Genomic DNA, 14,837 nt, shown 5'->3' on the forward strand with positions numbered 1-14,837 from the left:
ACTGTTAAACTGACCGCTATACTAATTGTTAAACTTACTGCTAAACTGACTGCTAAACTAACTGTTAAACTGACCGCTATACTAATTGTTAAACTTACTGCTAAACTGACTGCTAAACTAACTGTTAAACTGACTGCTATACTAATTGTTAAACTTACTGCTAAACTGACTGCTAAACTAACTGTTAAACTGACCGCTATACTAATTGTTAAACTTACTGCTAAACTGACTGCTAAACTGACTGCTAAACTAACTGTTAAACTGACCGCTATACTAATTGTTAAACTTACTGCTAAACTAACTGCTAAACTAACTGCTAAACTAACTGTTAAAAAGACCGCTATACTAATTGTTAAACTGACCGCTAAACTGACTGCTAAACTGACTGCTAAACTGACTGTTAAACTGACCGCTATACTTATTGTTAAACTTACTGCTAAACTGACTGCTATACTAATTGTTAAACTGACCGCTAAACTGATTGCTAAACTGACTGCTAAACTGACTGCTAAACTAACTGTTAAACAGACCGCTATACTAATTGTTAAACTGACCGCTAAACTGACTGCTAAACTGACTGCTAAACTGACTGTTAAACTGACCGCTATACTTATTGTTAAACTTACTGCTAAACTGACTGCTATACTAATTGTTAAACTGACCGCTAAACTGACTGCTAAACTGACTGCTAAACTAACTGTTAAACAGACCGCTATACTAATTGTTAAACTGACCGCTAAACTGACTGCTAAACTGACTGCTAAACTGACTGTTAAACTGACCGCTATACTTATTGTTAAACTTACTGCTAAACTGACTGCTATACTAATTGTTAAACTGACCGCTAAACTGACTGCTAAACTGACTGCTAAACTAACTGCTAAACTGACTGCTAAACTGACTGTTAAACTGACCGCTATACTTATTGTTAAACTTACTGCTAAACTGACTGCTAAACTGACTGCTATACTAACTGTTAAACTGACCGCTATACTAATTGTTAAACTGACCGCTAAACTGACTGCTAAACTGACTGCTAAACTGACTGTTAAACTGACCGCTATACATATTGTTAAACTTACTGCTAAACTGACTGCTTAACTAACTGCTAAACTAATTGTTAAACTGACTGCTAAACTAACTGTTAAACTGACCGCTATACTTATTGTTAAATGTGGTGAATTTGATCTTATTAATTCTATAGTCGTAACATTATTTTCTATCATATTGGTTATTAGACTGTGTAGATTCTGGTTGAGTTTATCCTGTGGGCCTCTGACTGAAATATGGTGGAGCTGATTCAGGAGGCAGCTGCACAGGATGGGCCCCCCCTGAATGTAAACAATGCTATATATTAGACTGGGGCTACTCTGGACAATAACGTATGTTTATACCAAATTTGGCTAAAGAAGATCCATACATCGAAATTGAGGACAGAAACCAGATGTCCACACCGGTATAAAACCTGGAGTTGTAAACGGACGTGTCAGAGAAACAATTGGCTCTTCTCTCCAAGCTCTTTCGCGAAGGCTTGTCTGTGACTTCGACCTCTCAATGCTAATAAACATCTTTATATGCAAGAGACGAGTGTCACCGAAGAGTTTGTTCCTACACCTTTACAGCATCGCAACTAAAGAAACCACAAGAATTTGGCGTCACGAACTTCGGACGTGTTGTCACCGGCAGATGCAGACGACCGCTTCAGCGCATCTACCTTCGCTCCTTTTGTCGACAGAAGAGGGTGAGTTTTTCTCACGTGTGAGCGCTGGTCCATTCGGTGAGGCTGTGCTGTTCTGTTGTGCTGTTTGGTCGCACCGTTAAAGGGCTTTGTGTGGGTGTGCCATGCTGTCTTGGTTGTGGGTTTGCCTCTTCGTTCTAAATTTTGTTTTGTTGCGTTGTAATACGCCGCAACAGGGGGGAGTACGGTAGAATAAAGGGAAAAAGAGTAGAAAAGAGTAAATAGAGTTAAGAAGAAGTTAATACCCTAGGAGTAACACTAGAAGTGGGATTGATTGACACCATGCAAGCGTAACGTAGATTAGGGTACTTTTTATCTCGTTAACAGTAAGTCATGTGTTTTCCATTCGCCACAGTGTGAAACTTGAGCCTTGAGGAATAAGTGTAATAGTCTAAATTTGGGGGAGAACACCCTGGGCCTAGGGAATTCGGTAGTTAAAGGTAATAGAGAAAAGTGAAGGAACAAAGAGAAGAAGTAAAGTGAAGTGTAAAAAGGAAAAAGTGTTAAGAGAAATAAGGAAAGGAAAAGAGTAAAGGAAAAGGGGCTGCAAATGGGGAAAGAAAGCCCTCTTGTAAGAGGCTGCAATAGGCAGGCCGATAAAAACCTTGATTATTATTAGTTGATTTCAAGGTCAGTTTTATAATGAGTTTATAAGACTGGAGGTTAAAGTTGCAAATCCGGCGTAGAAAGAAGCCCCTCGCCTGCAGTTGGCCACTCGGGATGGATGCTGTCTTGTCGTTAGGATAACTTTGTCTCAAAGGTAGCATAAATTTAGAGTTTTTAAAGGATAAGGAAAATAAAGGGAATGCGGCCATAATGCATGCGTCTAGGTGGTATGAATGAATGGGAAATGATCAATCCCTGTGTGAGAGAATTTTTATGTGGAATTTGTATGTGTTTTGATGAAATAGTCTGTGTGTGTTGTGAAAAAAAAACTAGTCATTCTTTCTCTCTCTCTCTCTCTCTCTCTCTGTCTGCGAAAAAAGGGGGGCCAGTTAACCTGTGTGTGTCTGTGTGTGAGCTGAGCGCCCCTCCTCCTTAGCTTCTTTCTCAGTGTGTGCGAAGCAGCTTCTGTGTCTGCGCAGCTATGTGTGTGTGTTGGTTGTGTCTGTGCAGCTGTGTGTGTGTGTTGGTTGTGTCTGTGCAGCTATGTGTGTGTGTTGGTTGTGTCTGCGCAGCTATGTGTGTGTGTTGGTTGTGTCTGTGCAGCTATGTGTGTGCGTTGGTTGTGTCTGCGCAGCTATGTGTGTGCGTTGGTTGAATATGCGTGTGTGGTTAAGTTCTCTGAGTGTGTCAGTTTCTAAGACGCAGATCTGCTGTGTGGATGAAGAGTGAATGTATGAAAGCTGTGTATTAATGAAGAAAAGGAATTCTGCTTGTATTGTTGAAACTTTATGAGCCTCCAAGGGGACAGTTTAGAATTAGTTCATGTGTACTTTATGAACATGAATAAATCTATGAGCCTTTGTAGGGGACTTGATAGAAATAAATTTATGAGCCTCTTATAAGGAGGACATAGTGAGATTAAAGTTTATAAGCCCCACAAAGGACGTATTAGGAGTTTTCATGAGCCCTAAGGAGGACGTTTTATTGTTTAAGGTAAATGAGGAGAGTATTTGTTAATAAATTAGGAATAAAAACCATGAGCTTTCAAGGGGGATTTGATAGAAAATGAGCCTTTTTGAAAGGACACGTAAGTTAAGTGATCCCTATAAGCCCCTGAGAAAGACTATTTAAAATAGGGTATATATGTTTGTTTGCTGGTTAGTAGGAGAATATTTGCTAATAAAGGTGAGAATAGTATTGGACTGGTGCTGGGTCGGTCTGTTGTCTGTGTTCGTGCCTGGTCATCTCTTCATGAGCTTTTTCTATTCTGGGGTGCTGTGCTGTGTGGCTTTTGTGCCTCTCTCGACCTGATTAGGGTGACTCTGAAACTGCAGAAATCCTAAGACAGTCTCAAGACTGAGTGAGTCCGACTCCGGTCAGCGCACGGCCGGACCGGGTCTCAGTATACTCAGGATTTGAGTACGGTCTCCATGGGAATGGTCCCAGGGGGTTCCAATGCTGGGGTTGCTGTACTTGGGCTGGTCATTTTTGAGTATGCTCTGAGGGTCACCACTGAAAAGTGGCCCCTGAGAGTTCAAATTTGATTTTGCTCGGGTCTCTAATTGCTGGCTTGGTGCTATTCTGCAGTCACTCTCTGTCATGCTGTCAGGGGGGCGAGCGGGCTTCATGGTGAGTGCCGCTGAGTGAGAAGTTCTGGAGAGTATGTTCAGGTGTGGATGCAAGAGTGGACAGACCTTTGTACGAGTTCCAAAAGTTTAAAATATACCTTGGGGTTAAAAGAGGGGATTTAAGAACTATTAGAGTCATGATGAGGGTTCAAAACAGTCAGACGGGAATGCAGAACGATGTGAAGAAGTCGAAATGCATAGAGATTTCCAGAGTCAAATTTCAGAAGGTGAGATTATCCATGGGGTGGAAGATGTTGATGATGTTGTGTACATTTCTGATGATGCCAGAAGTGACTCTTCAGTTAATGGACAGGAAAGAAGGTTGGTGACATTGACTTCCAATATGTCCCAGAACCAGCAGAACCTATTTCAGTGGAGTGTGAAGCGTCAAAGGCCACAAAGGGCAGTAACTCAGCTGCAGGAGCATCAGGGGGTTCAGGTAGAAGGAGGAGCCCAAGGCCAGTTCGGAAAAGAGTTACCAAACGGTACGAGAATTGAGGGAGAAAAGATTTTAGATAATATAACTCTGCTAAATGAGTCATATTCAACTACAGAAGATTCTCAGATAATTTTGACAACACCAGATCCTTTAAAGACGGTAGTTAGAGCTAAAATAGGAAGAGGGGTTCATCTTCCCTGTCGATGTGAGAGATTTAATGTTGGAGGTAATAACCCTGCTCGGTGGAGAAATAGTCGTGGTGAAGATGTGATGTTAGAGGGACCTGAAGTTGATGCAGTTCCTCATGATCAGAGGAAGTATCTTTTATATAATGCCATGAGGTGGTTCAAAGTTAAGAATGATTGTTCGCTTTTTGTGCATAATGTCACATGGGAAGATCAGGGAGAATATACATGCACTTATTTCAAGCAACATTTTAAGTTTGTGCCATCTAGTAAGGGGTGGAGAGAAGGCCACATAACTCGTAAGGTGGTAGTTGTGTTAAAAGATGTGAGTCCTACTGGAGTACTTACAGTAACCACTCCGAGGGTGAATAATAGACAGATGAGGGTCACTACTTTAGCTCAGGAAATAACTAAGAGTGTTAATACATCAATACAGACTACTACTTTAGCTATGTCTCTGAAGGGGTTGAATGTTACTACAGCAATGGTGACAGCCTCTACTATTGTCACTTCAGGAAACATTACAAGTGAAGTTAGGACAAGGCTAATTTTGGCTAATGAAACAGAGACAACATCTTTGTTGCCTATGAACTCTGTAAATGTGACACAGACATTTGATATGACATCATTAAAATTTAAAGAGGGGGTAAATGTAACTCAGAAGTCTATGCTAAAGATAGAGTCTAGTGTGAAGACTAGTAATGAGAGTTTTGAAATTAGAGAACCAATGGTGGATGATGAGTTTTTTGATTCTGATTGGATATCAGAAGATATGATTGACCATTATCATGCATTACAGAAGAGAGAAGCTAAGTGGAAAGCATATGGATTTGATTCCTCAGCAATGAAAATAGCAGACCCATTTGCGGGGAGAAATTTATGGTTTCAGCAGTTGACTCATTCTGTGAGATCAGTGAGTAAAGTGGATGGTCCATGTGTAGTAAAGATTCCAGCACCAGGTTCATAGTCTTTAATTTTAGAAGCGGTGCCAGAACCATTAGCTATCAAATGTCAATATTATGTAGTATCGTGGATGTTATACCATCAACACTCGCCACAAAATAGATGGATGGCTATCAATGGATGGCATCGAATTTGTTTAGACCCCAGTTAGAATGTGCTTGGTTAAGTAACTTGCCATACATAAATTTACTTGATCAGCATGAGGATGTGACGACGGCGATTCCTGATGCAATAGAGGTGAAACCAGTGCAGGCTGACAAGTGGTTTTGCTCAAATAACCCTCGTGGAGGTCCAGGGGTGTTTATGGGAATATCAGAGTGTAAGACTTATATGATGACTTTGGGTGATCGTACAAAGTATCCTTGGGAAAACTTACATGAAGTGGTTTTTCATTTACCAAAGCGAAAGTCGAGTGTAACTTTAATGGTAAGGAATCAAATTTCACAGGAAATGTAACTATTGGGAATTTTAAGGACATTTGGTGGGTTTGTGATGATAAAGCTTATATATTTTTGCCATATGGATGGACAGGTTGTTGTTATATGGCAACGTTAAAGCTACCGTATGAAGTTTTTAATGTAGGGATAGGACAAGCTCCTCATGAGAACTCATCAAGTGGTCGTTTGGGAAATAGGAGGAAAAGAGAAATGGCAAAATTTCATAACTTGGAAGCCTATCATTGGAGAACAAGTCTTGTAGAGAAGTGGGGAATTGGAATATTTCCATGGTATGGTGTGACGTTTTTGGATGATCATATTGATAATATTACTTATACATTACAAGGTTTTGCAAATGAGACAATAAAAGGTTTTGAATATTTGTCTAATACTCAAAAGAGTCATAGATTGACATTGTTGAAACATGATATGGCGCTTGATTACATTTTAGCTAAACAAGGAGGTCTTTGTGTGGCTTTGAATTTGACAGGAGATGACTGTTATACTTTAATTTCTGATAGCACTGATAACATAACTAATGTTATAGATGCTTTGAAACATATAAGAGATGCATTTGGTCCTTCTGAGGGAGCTGGATGGTCAGCTAATGCTTGGTTGTTAGAGAAGTTGGGTCCGTTGGGGTCAGCTATAGTTCAGGTTTTGATAGCAGTGGTTATATCATTGTGTGCAATGTTTTGTTTTTGTACGCTGATATTGACCTGTGCGAAAGCTATGATATTGAGATGGGTAGGAGTTGTGATGCCAGGGGAAAAAGGTCAGTTGTCAGTCTTACAGATGACTGATATAGAAGAGGAAGAAGTGATAACTCCTAAATTGATGGATAAATATCCAATTTGAGTATTGAGCTTATTATAATCTTGACATTTATTCTTGTCTTTTGTAATTATGTAATGGGATAATTAATTAATAATTAATTTCCATTTATTTGATTTATATTAACTAACATATATTATATTATTATATTATATAATATATTATATTAACTAGGTACATTGGGACCTCAGATGTTTTTTTTCTTTTTTCGATGGCTAGGGATATGGTTGTTAGGCAGGGATAGGTCTGCTGGAAAGTCCAATGGGTCGACCAGCTGGAAGGTGGACATTTTTGATTTTATTTTCTGAGGTTTCAAATGTATTTGCTAATTACATTTTAAGTGATTTGTTATCATCCTTTCAAGATTGACATGGAGTACTATAGGTGGTTGCTCAGGGCAGGAGGACCGCGAGAGACTTTTTCCTGTCTAGATTGTTTGATGGACATTTAAGACAGAAAGCTGCCTGACAGGTTTTTCGTTCTCGCACTCCATGTACTTAAAGTATGCAAGTAAGGGCCCTTCCTTGGTTTTTGGAGACGTAAATGTCCCAAAAAAGGGGGGAACACATGTGTGTATGTGTCAGAGAAACAATTGGCTCTTCACTCCAAGCTGGTTCGCGAAGGCTTGTCTGTGACTTCGACCTCTCAATGCTAATAAACATCTTTATATGCAAGAGACGAGTGTCACCGAAGAGTTTGTTCCTACACCTTTACAGCATCGCAACTAAAGAAACCACACACTCTAATGTGACTGAATGTGCCCCAACTGGTTCTGAGCAAAAGGAAGTTCCAGCTAGTTTATCATTCAGTCTGAACTCCAGTAGAGGAGCTGAGTGTGTGATATAATAAGCTGGTGGACTGTGAGAAACTACAGATGGTATTATCATATATGAGCTGGTGAGTGTCTCTGCTGTAGGACTGGAGATCCTGATAAAGATGGAGCTGAACTTTTCTAACTGAAGACTCTGAACTCCAACCTCAGAAGCAGGTGACTCTGCTCTCGGCTTTAGTGGGTATTTTTACTGATTTACTGCTTGTTTTTGACTTTCGGTGTGAAACAGACTCTCAGACTGAACTGAGGTTAGAGAGAGGAAGTTTTCAGTTCAGTGAGTTGTGGTTATTTGCTGAAATGTCTACATAGGAAAATTAACGATTCTGCTGTTTCCAGTTCTGATTATTACTTTCTGTTGGGTTGTTTATGTAATGATTCACGGTGTGTTTCTTTGCACTGTGTATATTTTTCTTTAGCCTCAGATCTGTGTTCTATATATATTTATCATTTTATAAGGTTTGAGGGGTATAAGACCGCGTCCAAACGGTCATCTGTGTTCATTTAACATGAACTAAAGAAAACAGCGTTATTATCAGAGGCCAAACACGAAACCTGCTGAGATCCACTCTCACAGCTGGACTCCAGCCTGAGGCAGCGTTAGCTGAGCTAGCTGATCCGAGATAAATAGGTACCATGTTTACGGGTTTCTTCTTTCTTTCATGATGATTCATATAAGGGATGAAATACAGGTGCAACTTAAAGCATTTGAGTAATTCAGATGGGCCTCGAATTTTTTAATTTTTTATTTTTTCTTCTTTGGTGAGTTCCCTTCCACTACCTGAGCCTGCCCAGACTGATCTTAGTTCTTGGGAAATTTGATTTGTTTTCTGTGTGAGCTGTCTGTATTAAGCCCAATCAAATCATACATTCTCTGCCAAGCTCCGCCTTGTTTTCTAAGCCCTGCATTCAGTGCACAGCAACTTTTGCTATCCACCATTGTCTCAAGCCTTCAGCTTGTTCACCATGCCAGTGTTTGAATTTGAAGCTCCAGTCTGGTAAACTGGGGATGTTAAACTGGGGATCCTAACTATTTGTACTTGTCCAAACCTGAAAAAATTTATTAGTTTTTCTGTGAATTTTGTAAGTATAGTGCTATATTACTACAAAGGCTAACATGGGCCTTGTGAAAATGTTAAAGCAAACATCTGACGTTATGTCAGTGCATTAAGGTAAGACATGAATGGGTCATTAATATTTTTTATTCCTGCTGTGGCAGTACGCTTTAGCCTAAAATGATGAAGTTTAGTTTTTAAAGTTTGTTTTGTCTGATTTTATCTCAGTAATGTCATCTTTATTGGGCAAACGTGACTGTAGTAAGTGGACACATACTTTATAGTGAAGGGTGCTGCAGTGCTGGTTGTTTATGTGAATCCTGTATCCTTCCAGTTAATTGCTGTTGTTTTGTATTAACATGGAGCAGAAGTGTTGGATTAGGTAGGGTGATGACTGTGTGGTTGGAATAGGCTAGAAATGAGACATAAGAAAATTTGGAAACTACATGTACTAAGTTGGCCTACCCACTTTTTCACCGACCTACCAATTTATGTCTACTTAAGGCACTGGATCAAACAATAGGCCATAGCATAGAACTCTTTGTGTTAGTGAGATGGAAACTGGTTTCCTAGTTAGTTTCTTATTCTGAGTTTTCAGTCCACCTTAAAATTTTATTTTTTTTGATAAATATATGTCTATTTTGAATTTGATGCCAGCAAACACATTGCAAAAAAGTTTGGAAGGGGCAATAAAAGGCTGGTAAAGTTGTGTAATGCTTTAGTTGATTGACAACTGTGGCACTAGATTAAAAACAGATAATTCTCTAGTGGAAATCACTACATGGGCTCAGAATGGGCTCAGTTCATCACTGCATCTACAAATGCAAGTTACAACTAAAATGCAAAGAAGAAACCAAACATAAACAGGCTCCAGAAACGCTGCCACCTTCTCTGGGCCCAAGCTCATTTAAAATTGACTGAGGTGAAATGGAAAAGTGTTCTGTGGTCCATTGACACTGTCCTCGGAGATAAAGACCACTCAGCTCAGTACAGTCATCACATTAATCCTGACTGCCTTTTCAAACTACTGACAAGAAAACATTGTTGAACTCATTGAAGCCCCACTCTGAGATCAGTGCAGCAGTCAGGCTGGTTTTCAGTAGTGCTGCAGCAGATTTTTAGAGCTTTCAGTTAATATTGTAAACTATTTGCACCGTGTGAAACTGAAAATAATATATCACTGCTTTTTATAAGAATTTTTAAGTGTGACTTTGCAGATGATTCTCTCGTTGTAACTCACTATTAATAAGCTGTTCCAACTCTCTCTCTCTGTCTCTCTCTGTCTCTCTCTCTTTCGCTCTCTCTCTCTCTGTCTCTCCCTCTCTGTCTCTCTGTTGGTCTGTCTCTCTCTCTGTCTGTCTCTCTCTTCTCTCTGTCTCTCCCTCTGTCTTTCTCTGTCAATCTTTCTTTCTCTCTTTCTGTCTCTGTCGCTCTCTCTCTCTTTCTGTCTCTATCTTTCTCTGTCAATCTCTCCCTCTGTGTCTGTCTCTGTCTCTCTCTCCCTCTCTCTCTCTTTGTCATTCTGTCTCTCTCTGTCTGTCTTTCTTTCTCTCTCTGTCTTCTCTCTCTATGTCTTTTTGTCTCTCTCTTTCTCTGTCACTCTCTGTCTCTCTCTCTCTCTCTTTCTCGCTGTCTCTCTCTGTCTGTCTGTCTGTCTCTCTCTCCCTCTCTCTTTGTCTCTCTCTTTCTCTCTCTGTGTCTCTCTCTCAGCAAGCAAGCAAGCAAAATGTATTTATATTGCTCTTTTTACAGCAGTTGTTGTCACAAATCAGACAGAGGTAGAGAGAGAGAGAGAGAGATAGAGAGAGAGAGGGTTAGCGAGACACACAAAGAAAGAGGTAGAGAGAGAGATAGAGAGCGAGAGAGAGAGAGAGATAGGTAGAGAGAGATAGAGACAGATGAGAGAGACAGATTGAGTGAGAGACAGAGAGAGAAAGAGAGATAGAAAGACAAAGAGAGGGAGAGAAAGAGATAGAGACAGATGAGAGAGAGAGAGAGAGAGATAGAGACAGATGAGAGAGAGAGAGGGAGAGAGAGAGAGATAGAGACAGATGAGAGAGAGAGAGGGAGAGAGAGAGAGATAGAGACAGATTGAGAGAGAGAGAGAGAGATAGAGACAGATGAGAGAGAGAGAGAGATAGAGACAGATGAGAGAGAGAGAGGGAGAGAGAGAGATAGAGACAGATGAGAGAGAGAGAGGGAGAGAGAGAGAGAGAGAGATAGAGACAGATGAGAGAGACAGAGAGAGAGAGAGAGATAGAGACAGATGAGAGAGAGAGAGAGAGATAGAGACAGATGAGAGAGAGAGACAGAGAGACAGAGAGAGAGGGAGAGACAGCGAGACATTTGGAGAAGGAGCAGCACACTTTAAAGTTAGCATAATGTTAGCTAGCTACTAGGGGTGGGTGATACAGCTAAAATGTGATGATACTTCAAGATATTTCCACAACACACATTACGCATCAGAACATTCTGAACTGTTACAAACAGCCACCAAAACTATGAATATGAACTATGAATGATTCAGTGTTTCACACACTGCACTGAATCCAGTTAAACAGGACTAATGACGAAACGGGCAGTCGGCCACTTTTCTTTAAGTACTGATATCCGAGACGTGCTCAATAAAGTAGATTAATTATGATAAATAATTCATCACAGTAGTGTTACACTGTCCACCTCTTCAGCCTTTACATGAAACTAGCAACGTCGAACTGGCTAGAATTTGTTCTCTGAGTTTGAAAATCCACCCAGCTGGGGTCACACGACTGATTCATCTGATGTTTATTAACAGACAAGAACTGGGAAATATTTAAAGAAATTCTCAGAGAAGTGCTTCACGCTCATTAAGCCCGTTTAGAGACGTCTCTGAAATACAGTCAGAGGAACGACTGCCACATTAAAACTGAGCCGGGCAGCAGGTCAGATTATCAGATTTCATATAGTTATGTGACAGAGTTATGTAACACCACTCAGAGAAGACATAAAAACAAACTAAGCCGGTAAAAAATCTTAGTACTGTTCATATTTGTGTGTAGCTGACATACCTGTTGTCTTTTAAATGGAAATCTTGTTCTTCATGTTAATCTCAACATTTTGTTGCTGAATTTAGTCCCTTTTAGAATCATTTGCATTATTTGTAATTAAATAAAAGTAAACAAAGTACACATGAACACAAACATTTGGTGGGTACTTCAGTTGTACTTCACTGACTTGGGTTGATGTACTGGATATGACTGGAATGTGTTCTGACCGGTTTTTGTTTTTCTGGTTAAATGTCTTTTAGAAACTCCAGAGCTGAAGCGCTGAAAGAGCAAGTAAATGGCCTGGTGTCTATCTTAAGACACAGAGTTCTGGTCAACACTGTGAAGTTACACTATTGTGAATTACAAATTTGTGATATTATTGTATTATGTAGTTCTGTAAACTAACCCTGGGCATCTTGATGTAGATGGACATTTCAGATGTTCTTTCTGAAGACTGAAGACGAAATCAGAGAATGGTAAAACAAATCATGATCACTGATGCAACGTTTCCCCTTCATATTTGTAGTTAGACTTTAGTTCAGGAAAGCAGGAACTCGAGAAGAAACCCTCCTCCATTTGCAGTGGTAACAGTAAATCTTTTACAGAATTATTATCAAATGAACTGTATAGATGTTTGTATGATTACCTCTACCATCATTACAGTCCCCCCCAAAATACTAATATTACTAGACTAAATGACTACAGGCCAGTAGCCCTGACCGCTGTGGACATCACGGTCCTAAATCACTTGAAGGCCTTTACAAACCCTCTGCTGGCTCTGCTACAGTTCTCATACAGGGTTAACAGTTCTGTTGATGTTGTGGTCAACTTGGCCCTGCATTTCATGCTACAGCATCTCCACAGTCCTGGAACCCACATCAGAGTTCTGTTTGAGGACTTCATCTCAGCATTAAATACCATAGTGCCACAGCTGCTGCAGGTCAAACTGCCCTAGCTGTCTGTGACAGATCTCATCTGTCAGTGGATCATGAATTTCCTGATGAACAGTAGACAGCAGGTGCGGCTTGGAAAACACCAGACCCCCGTATTGGAATACCACAAGATTGTGTGCTCTCACCTCTTCTCTTCAGTCTCTACACCAATGACTGTGTCTCTAAGGAACCAGCTGTGAAGATCTTGAGGTTTGCAGATACTATCACTGTAGTGGGCATCATAGCCAATGGTAAGGAGTTTCACAAGAACTCCAGCACATAATTAGGACATCAGAAAGGATCACTGGATGTATCTGCCAACACTTCAGGACATGTGCCAGAACAGGGTGATGAAGTGCACTCAAAATTCCAGCTGACCCTTATCATACTGGACATTTCTAGCCTCTTCAGTCTGGTGGAAGACTTAGGAGCATCAAAACAAGCACAACCACACATGCTGATGGCCAAAGAACTGTAGACCATTAACCACAGCAGTCACCTCACACTATAAACTTAAAAAAAAACCTCTTTACTGTATTACAGCTACTTCTCTGTAATATAATGTTCAAATGTCATTTTTATAAAGAGTCTTATTATTCTGTATATAATAGCTATTGCATTATGTGTGTCCTCAGATCTGCTAATGTATAGATATTCATATCTGCATACACATTCACATATTTCTTTACCTCATTTCACTTTGGCTTTTATTATTATTTCTGATTTTTTATTTATTTATTCTATTTTCATTTCATTAATTTTATATCAGAAACTTACTTTAGAAATGATGTGTTTGTGTTTTGCCTTCATTGGTAAAATTATTAATTTTGAGGCATATTTTTCTTTAGTCAGCAATGATATGTTAAACATTCATTATGATTTTCTCCATTTCAGAGATTAGAAATGATCTTTTATAGATACAGATTATAAATAATAATATTCACATGCGGAATCCTCAACACCAAATATTACCGCATTACTCCATTAACTTGACTGCGTTATCCTTTTACAGTTCCAGTCATACAAGATGGCAAATAATCCTGAAGTGTTGCAGGATATAACTGATAAACGAGGTAATGGAATATACTTCTTTTCTCCTTTACTCTTTCCACTGTCTGGCTCTTTTGTTGTTCAAGTGGAGTTTATCTTTTTATTAAGATATTTTTTGGTGTGCTCATTTCTCTAATAAATTCAGGTGGTCTCGTTTGAATGAAGAATGTAGAAAATGCCGAGTTTCATTTGGTTTATTTATAAAGAAACAGAACATTTGTAAGTTTTGGTTTATGATGTTTTGCAGGGGGTGATAACCATGTGTGCTATACTAGAATCCAAAAGGCTTAAGATTTACAGTTTCATGATGTGTTTACAACACAACACGTTCACTAGCACTTCTTTCAGACCCAGTGAAAATATGAATAGTATATTTAGATGAATGCTTCATAATAGTTCTCCACGGTGTTGTACTTGATGTTCTTATGATAGTAGTATGGATCAAAGCCTCAGAGCTGGAAATGTAATGTCAAAGCAGGCTTGCTGACAGAAGACTTTGGTTTAAATTAGTTTAGTTCTGAGACTTTTTTGTATCCTTTCTGGAATTTTATAGTAACTCTCTTCTGCCCTCACATAAACACAGGTCAAACTGGTCGAGTCCAGACCATCAGAGCTCAGAATGAACCAGTCCAGACCTCCACAGCTCAGACTGGAGGAACAGTCAATGCACCTCTTCTACATGGAGGCGTGTTTATCGGACCAGTTAATATTAGCTTTGGAGCTGACTCTACGCACAGAGGTATGTGATATAGTTACAGATTTCAGTTGTTACTCAGATCCATACATTTCTAAAAGAAAACCTCCAGTCATCTTCTCTGCCAAAACATGAAACACAGTGATTAAATCAAAGCTTTGGTGGTGAATAATGACAAGACAGAGCTGAACGTGCGTCAGTTTATTACGAGGAATAGTGTTAGGGCGCTTGGCTAAAGTGTTTGGGAAATGAAACTGAAACTGAAATGTGCCAACGTTAGTATGGAACTGAAGTTGGCTTCCTGTTTGCCAGCTTCATGTTCAGATTTTCCTGTTCCACCTTAAATAGTGTAGCAGTGTCATGCTGACGAACACAGAGCTAAAGGGCAGGTTGCATGTTTCACATGTTTGTGAGTGTTTTC

The 14,837-nt window shown here is 39.6% G+C and overlaps 1 protein-coding gene across 1 annotated transcript in view; it reads left to right on the plus strand.

The window, feature by feature from the left end:
- Positions 1-7,664: 7,664 nt before the first annotated feature.
- LOC108413657 (NACHT, LRR and PYD domains-containing protein 12-like) overlaps positions 7,665-14,837 on the plus strand; it is a 31,450-nt gene continuing 24,277 nt past the window's right edge. The window contains exons 1-3 of the mRNA XM_017686276.1: positions 7,665-7,839; positions 13,685-13,745; positions 14,306-14,461. Of these exons, the coding sequence (XP_017541765.1) occupies positions 13,700-13,745; positions 14,306-14,461 (202 nt within the window). The 5' untranslated portion in view covers positions 7,665-7,839; positions 13,685-13,699. The remainder of the gene's footprint in view (positions 7,840-13,684; positions 13,746-14,305; positions 14,462-14,837) is intronic.

The sequence above is a fragment of the Pygocentrus nattereri genome, chromosome 12 (genome assembly GCF_015220715.1).
Source record: "Pygocentrus nattereri isolate fPygNat1 chromosome 12, fPygNat1.pri, whole genome shotgun sequence".
NCBI classification, from domain to species: Eukaryota; Metazoa; Chordata; class Actinopteri; order Characiformes; family Serrasalmidae; genus Pygocentrus; species Pygocentrus nattereri.